The 8,175-nt window shown below is 41.0% G+C and overlaps 1 protein-coding gene across 1 annotated transcript in view; it reads left to right on the top strand.

The window, feature by feature from the left end:
- The window catches only part of furina (furin (paired basic amino acid cleaving enzyme) a), an 86,453-nt gene extending 83,503 nt beyond the window's left edge, over positions 1-2,950 (top strand). The window contains exon 16 of the mRNA XM_073463777.1: positions 899-2,950. Within this exon, the coding sequence (XP_073319878.1) occupies positions 899-1,506 (608 nt within the window). The 3' untranslated portion in view covers positions 1,507-2,950. The remainder of the gene's footprint in view (positions 1-898) is intronic.
- Positions 2,951-8,175: the final 5,225 nt, after the last annotated feature.

An 8,175-nucleotide genomic window follows, 5' to 3' on the forward strand; every position in this document is an offset into this window, starting at 1 on the left:
GCTGCGCTGCGTCAGACTTTTTTGAGAGTCACGCTATTATCTTATTCAAACTCTGACTGCTAATGTCACATCATTATGCGGCTTCAGTATCAGTATCCATTTTAAATGAAGATCTAATTTCTGATGGGATTGAATTAAATTCCACCCAAGGTCCCTTTTTTAATAATCTCATTCAAATTTAATGGTGTCCATACTGTTGGCTCCTATCTAATCCAAATACTGCTTGAGGCAAGGTCTCCAGATACAATGAAGTCCAACTACATGTTGTCAGTCTGACCCCTACAGGCTGTCAGAGGTACGTACACACTGACAGACAAGATCATACAGATTCATTAGCGAGTGGACTGACTTTAATTATATTTGATCATCATATGCTATGATTATAGTACACAGTGCTCTCTGACTTCGGGCTCACAGTTATAGTTTCCTTTGTTTTTGAACAAGTTGACAAGGCCCTGCAGTAAATTTGATTTTCCTCCTCCTCTTGGCTCACACTCCTGTTTTCAGCTCTGTTACCCCCAGCACCCACAGTCTGTTAAGTGCCATTATAGGCAATGGTCTGTGCATCTGGACCTGCTGCATATGGAAATTGTTCTGTTGACTTAAACATGCTGCACTCAGCATTTAAATTGCAAAGCTTTTCGTCATCAGTTTTTCTTTTTTAAGTTAACTAAAGTCGCACTAACAGAAGTGGAAATGGTGACTTTAAGGCAAAATTGCCTTAAAACTTTGTCTCAAACAACCCGTGGCTGAACACACAGAAATGTCCACGTTAACACTGTTCTCTGAGCCTTGACTGTCTGCGCAGGAATCCTGGTCCTCTGTTTTTGGTTTGTCGGAATCATATGAGGTGCGTGCGGCTGTTTATTTCACTTTCGTTTCTCTTTTTCTTTTACAGAGTGCGACACCGGCTACTACCTCTTTCAGCAGGGCTGTGTAAAAGAATGTCCAGCAGGCTTCTCCGTGGGCTCCCAGCCCCTCAACTACACAGTGGGAAACTCTATACCACCAGCTTCCGTCCCCGCCTGCCTGCCCTGCCCACCGCCCTGCCTGACCTGCAGCAGCCTCAGCCCTCTGGCCTGCCTGTCCTGCCCCCCTCACAGCTCCCTGGACCCCATCTCTGGCACCTGCCTGCACCTTAACCAGTACATGCGCGAGTCCCCCGGCAGCTTCATGGTGGGCCCAGGGAACCCGGGATCGGATCTCGAGCCAATCTCCCGCCTGCCCATAACCATCGCTGTGCTCAGCTGCATGGCCATCATCGCCACCTTCGCTGGTGTCTTCCTGATGCTGCAGCTGCGTTCAGGCGCTCTCATTAAGCTGCCCTCTCTGGAAGCTGGTGGCGGCCTCGGGGGCGGTTTCAGCCTTGGGGGAAATAGGGTGGTGTCATACCGCGGCATCCCGACTGTGTGGGGGGATGAAGAGGCAAATACAGACTCCGAAAACGAAGAGTTTGACGTCCACAATGAGAGGACTGCCTTTATCAAAACACAAAGTGCTCTTTAATGCCTCCCCACATCCCTCCTTCTCTCCGGCTTTTAAATCCTCCCTCCCCGACCATTTGTCTGATAATTCAGGGCTGTGGTAACTGTCCTTTCACAGTCTTTTCTGGTTTTATCTCTCATCCCTCTGGTTCTGTCTCTGTCTCACCGGGTTTCTCATCTGAGTCCTGCTTCAGGACCTCAACTTCCACTCTGCAGTGGGAGACCTGATGGGAAGCCGCTGTCCCTCAGAGCTCGGGATGGCCCGAGCTTTGCTCCGTTCACACTTGGGCGCATTTCTATTAAACTGGCTCTCTCCCTCCTCTCGCCCTCAATCACTAAGAGTGTCTGTCTGTGCAGAGTCCATTCCCCCTCCAGCTCCTTTTTGTTACAGCAAACAAATGATTATTATTTGCTTTCTTCCTCCTTTTTTTCCCCCTCTTTCCATCAGTCTCAGTGCAGTAGCCAGACGAGATTGTTGAATGTGATGAGTAGAGATGCGTGCGTGCGTGCGTGTGTGTGTGTGTGTGTGCGCGCGCTCATGTTTGTAAGCCTGTGTGTGTGTGAATGTGAGCGTGAAACTCTGATGAAGAGTGTAGTGCCCTTTATAGAGAAGCTAACGCTGGTCCTGTCACATTCACTACTTGAACTTAAAAGCGATGACAAAATATTGCATTATGAGGCATGAAATCGGATTTGGTAACACTGATTCTCTCCAAAGTATCATTTAGTGGCATCAACATCCCAAAATCTGTCCCGGAAAGCACCACTTATCTGCAGTGATTCACATTTTTAAAGTGCATTTTAAAAATGCACCGATCAAAAGCATAACGTGGGAAACGTTCAGACACTGACTGGTGACACACGATTATAAACCATTAGAGAAACAAAACAGACTGAGAGCTTTCTGAATATGTAATGTCGGCCTTTTTTTTACGATGAGAGAATGAATGGTATTTCCCTTAAACTATCCATCTGTCAGACAGTCAGTTGTTGATCTAGGTGTGACTTTAGTTCTCCTGTTGTACACACAATGTGGAAAGATCTCTCTCAGCTCAGGCAGAACAAACAGTGAGTCACACCACCAGCAAAGATTCCTCCGGCTTTTTGGGCTTTAAGATGGACTCTGATTTATTCTGGTTTGGAAACTATAATTTATCCCCCGCTCATAAAAGGTTATCCATCAGAAGATACATTTGGAGAAAAACACACACACACAGACCACTCGATCAACCCTGAGGCACAATCCTTTCCAGGGATATTTCATTCCTGTGTTTGATGTTCTCACATCCTGCCGCTGAGGCTGTGATGGGACCCAGAACAATATGTGACCGTTGAGCACAAGCGCCTCTCAAAACATCGAGCAGGTGTTAAGTCACCTGTGATTGATTTCTTGACAGAGCAGAAACAGCAGCAATACATCGATGCTCTCTGTTTTCATTAACATTAAAAACACATGCCTCCTATCATACTGACTTTAACTTTGTGTATGTGTGTGTGTGTGAGAGAGAAATGTTTATTGGCCCTCTGAAGTGAAGGTTTCCACCTTCGTCTCTGCTCTCTTCTTCAAATCTTGAATGCTGTTTAGAAACCCTGCGTCGAGACTCCACATCTCATCAGCGTCTCTGCACTCGCCCTCCAGTCTTCATCAAATCTGAATTTCAGATTATCTCTTCAGTGTACTTTCAAATTAATTACATTCTGAATGATACTGCAGTGACTATTTATTTTGAGAGATTTTAATCATACCTTTAGGGAAGATTGTTTGAACGTGATTCTTCTTCCGGGCTGGTTAACATCTAAAAAATGCATCTCATGATTTAATCCAGAGTAGCCATTTTGAATCCACTGATCCCTTTTTTTTGTCTGTTTCTACTACATTTTCTTTTCCTGTTCACAAACAGTGGAGCTTCCTGAGAGAGGTTGTCATGGTGATGACATGCATACAAAACTGCAGCTGCTCATCCTTTTATCTACCTCTCATATCATTCAGCAAGGCTTCATACACGCTGTTAGAGGAGCTGTTAAGTGATTATAGAGGTCAAATTATAAGTAGGCCAGATATGAAAACACGTCTCCGGGGAACGATCGGGGGGCATAGGCATGTAAGTCAAATTTATGTTTTAGACGAGAAACAAGCAATTGCAATTCAGAAACTGTAAAGCTGCTGTATAAATTCTAGTCTCCTGAAGCTCCTATCGCTCCTAAAATGTATTGCCTTTAGGATCAGCATTCATAGGCAGGCACACCTGGGCTTTAAACCCTGTTATTGAAAATAAAATGGGTTGAAGGATTGTCCATAGATCTTGTTGGCCGGCGTTTAAGTGCTATATCAACTTTAAATTGTTAAGGGCATCTGTTTCCCTCACCTCTCGGCGGCTCCATCGGGGGTGAAGACCTTTTTTGTTCTTATAAGTTTATGTCACAGACAATCAAAGAGCTTGTCTTGAGGGTGAGGGTGCATGAGCACACGGAACAAATCGATTTTAATTAAACCACTTTTGTTAGAAAGCCTTCTCAGAAGGTATTATTATTCATAAATATGCAGAGCTGAATGTGATTTAAATTGCGTGTTCAGAGAGAAAGAAAAGAAAACAGAGGAGAACAAAGAGTTTCAAACCAATACCTGCCAACATCCTGTTCAAAAGCATGGAGAAAGATTGGTATGTATGCTCTCTGCTGAGCCAGGAAGCTTAATTCAACTCAGATGGCCAGTGCAGGTGTAGCACATTTGGCTTATCACAGCAGTCTCAGCCAGGAAGCACTAAACTGGATTGGAAACGAACCCAAGAGTGTGGATTTAGAGAAAGTGCCCTCTGAAGGAACGAAGCTAATGTGGCTGCAGAGTAATGAGTGCGTGCTGCATCACTTTGTGTGATGTACATTAGTGCCTACTGCCATTTAGGCTTTGATTAGCCCCAGTTTAAGGAGGGATGCTAATTTAAAAACGTAATAACTACAGCCTCAGACTTGAGTCGCAGAATCCTATTGACTTCCCAGCTGGGTGTGAAGTGTGTAAACAACAGATAATGGGCTAATGCAGCAACAAAATTGCTTCTATCAACATTTTTCTTTAACTCTGGATGCTCAGAATTTGCATTTTCAGAAAAACAATAATGTGGACCAATTTGTTGCAATTACTATTGATTAATTGTTGCTCAGTCTTGTCCCTTCCAAAGGGAATAAATGCTTCCAGAAAGAGTAAAGTTTCTCTAGTTCAACATTTTGGGGTGTTTGCACAAGTTGATGTTGTATTCACTCAGAAAACTTTAAACTGATTAACTTGGAGCTTTGTGCATTCAGGTGTTCAGCTTTTAAGAAAATCATGAATGCAGGCAGCATTAAGTAGCCGATGCCTCCAAAGCACAGGGAGCTGCTGAAAACCATTAGCAGCCATCTCACTCTTTCACTGCGAGAATATGATGGAAACTACACACTAAAAAGAAAGAAAAAAAAAAGAAATAAGATGTTCTCTGGTTCTCTAATTGTGCCGGAAGCAGCTAGTTATTATAAGGCGACACACTTAACTGGCACTAAGTGTGAGGACTTTTCATGTAGAAAAGTAACAGGGATGTTACAAAAAAAAGTGCTTTCCAAATTGTCTCCTCTGGCTGTAAAGAAAAGACTCGCTCGTGGGAATAATGGAGGCTTTTTCTTTATTCAGCTGATTTCTTTAACGTGGAGCTCGATGTTGCTTCAGTCCTGCCTTAGGATGTAGTGTGAAGTGATCAATATAAAGTCGGATGGAGTTAATAGGAGCAATATCTTTGGCATAACCAAAGACAATCATTTTAATGCTGTCTGTTTAGTGTTACGACATGTTGCATTCAGGTCGTCACAGTCCATCGACCCCCCTTCACATGTGTGTTTTGTTTGATATCATTCAGTCATCTCTGCCTTCGTTTGAAGACCTGCAGTGGCAGCCTGTGTGTTCAGCAGCTGTGTAGGGAGGAGGTAGAATGTATCCCATCTCCATTAACTTTAAGGGCTGAAGCAGATCTGCGTGTGTCCGTGTGTGCACATGCTTGTTCGAGTATAAATGAAACACTTTGTGTCGGAGGGGAGGGGTAGCGGCGGTTGGTGGAGCGCCCTCTGTTGACCTCCTCTCGCCTCTCGGCTCCTGGCCTGTGGCTGCACACAGTACCTTACAGATTTGTGACCTATGAATAATGTACAAGAATGACTATCTTCACATGGGAAATAACTCTAAAATAAGGCCTATTTTTGTACTATATGAATGGTGCAGTGTAATTTTCTTGTAATTTAAAGATTTTTTTGCTCTTGTTTTTCTCCTTTTTATTTAATTGATGTCAATTATAGATTCTACTAAAATAAAGATCTATGCAAATTTGAACGTATTATTATTAACTTACATGCACTTATGAATATGATGGTTTGATGTGAATGTAGGTTGGTGTATAAAAACTGCACAGTGGTAAAAGATGTACTCAGATTCCTTATTGAAGTAAACTGAAGTAAAAGTACCAGAACAACGATGTATGATGTTATGAGTAAACGTCCTTCATTCAAAAGTTAAAATACTGAAGTTTTATCAGCAAAACATATTCGAAGTACTCATTCTGCAGAAAAAGTCCCTCTGACTCATACAGTACATTACATTAAAGATGCACTATGTAGTTTTGGGGACAGGGATTTTAGTCAGAAGAGAAGAATCTTCATTGACTTTTTTATGCCTAAACAAACTAAATAAACAAACTCTTAATTTTCATGACTGAATAAACAAACTGACCTTGAAGTTCAACACAATTTCATACTGTTTTACTTTGTTCATATTTGGTGGACCCTGCCACCTTTCTCGGTTCAAACACTGTTCTCGGGATCTTCTTCTCTGAGAACAGCTTGTTTATTCAATTATGGAAAAAAATTATATTTCTGAGTTTATATTATTAACTCATTAATATTATAAATATTAAAAATCTGAGTTTGAATTTCGTCTCCAAAACTACCTAGTGCCCCTTTTAAAATACTGTTAATACTGACGCATCAGTGTGTAAAAGGCTTTATAGTGTCATCGCCGGTTGAGATAGTTTTGAATATTTTATGTACAGTTATGTTGTACAGTTGAGTCCATTGTCTTCTAAGCTGAGTCCACACTGTTGGTTTGAAAATAAATCAGAGGAGTTGTGAGATGATCTGAACATTTTGTGAAAGACTGGGATATTTTACATCAAACATTAAAAAAAAAAACATCTGAAAGGTTTAGAGGAGAAATGGTGGAAACATGACAAGATGCCCTCAAGTACAACATTTTTTTTCATGATATAATATGAGTACATTTGAAGTACTTGTATTTTACTTGACTACTCATAAGCATAAAAGTTTGGGTGCCAGTAGTTTAATCTTTACCAAAGCATTGTTATTCACAAGTTAATCATAGGTTTTTATTATGAATCTTAAAGCAACATTATGTAGAAATTGGCCCCCCTGCAGTTTCTGAATGTAACACCACTGCTGTAAATACAAATCCCAGGTCTGTAACAATTTGTCAGAGGTAATGTAGGTGCTAACTACAAACAAAACTTATTACGTCATAACAATGCAATGTGTTGAAAACTTGTGTGTTGAAGTAAACGTGTCTGTAACGCTGTGATCCTACTTACTGAAGTTACATAGTGCAGAAACAAGTGATAGAGACACCATTCACCCTATTACAAGACACTGTATCATCAACATGATTTAAGAGTTGTTATTATTAGGTAGAAAAGTTACATAATGTTGCTTTAATGTGAAAAGTAGTTTAAAAAAAAATAGTCAGTAGTGGAGTACAGACTACCTTTGTTCCCTCTGAAATGTAATGGAGTGGAAGTATAACGTTTAAGAAAGGGTAGATACTCGGGTAAAGCAGAGGTAACTGAGTAAATGTAGTCGCTCCCCATCCCTGAAACTGCAGTTATGGAAAATCATTTTCATCAACATTATTGCTGCCGCTGAACTAAAAACACATAAAACATTCAGTCAACTTGACATTTGGGCGCCACTCGGCATGTCTGTTCTTTCTAGCCACAGTATAAGGTCGAGTGTTACCTGACCTAGAACTCTTTTTTTAGAAACATACCTAAACATGAAAGCAGCCATTTCCTCTGCTGTCTGTCAAACCTTTTTGAGCTGCGCAGCATTGTGTCACATCATCTTTAATGAGTGTATCTGATGATGTATGGCTGACGTAATTAAGCCAATGAGTTTACAGCTGAGAGGTTGCACGCCGACACCAACAGTCATAAATACAAGCAATAGTGTGAAACTGGGTTCACACTGTGGGGAAGAGAAAAATATAAATAAAGCTCTTTTCTTTTATGTAAAAAATGTTTACACCAGTCGTTTTTACTGACTGGTGTTGTCTAAAAGTGATACATTCACACCCAGAGAAGGCTGCAAAAAAAAAGTGACCAACGGTAAATAACATCGGGCTGTATCTTCTAATTATGTTCCCCCATGTTTTGTAGCATATCAGTAACAAACTAATTTACTTATTGAGAAATTGTACATTACTACAATAATCTGTCTGCAATTTGTTTTGGAGTTATTGTAGCACAAAGGTTGTTCCTAAATTGAAAGCAAATTTACAATTACAAGAACAACCTTGTTCAAACTGACATGAGGAAGTACTGCTCCACATGAAGCTCTGCATTTTTTTTTTTTTTTTCTCACAGGGAAATGAAACTTGTCTGTGGCC

This window comes from Pagrus major, chromosome 4 (assembly GCF_040436345.1).
Source record: "Pagrus major chromosome 4, Pma_NU_1.0".
Classification (NCBI taxonomy): Eukaryota; Metazoa; Chordata; class Actinopteri; order Spariformes; family Sparidae; genus Pagrus; species Pagrus major.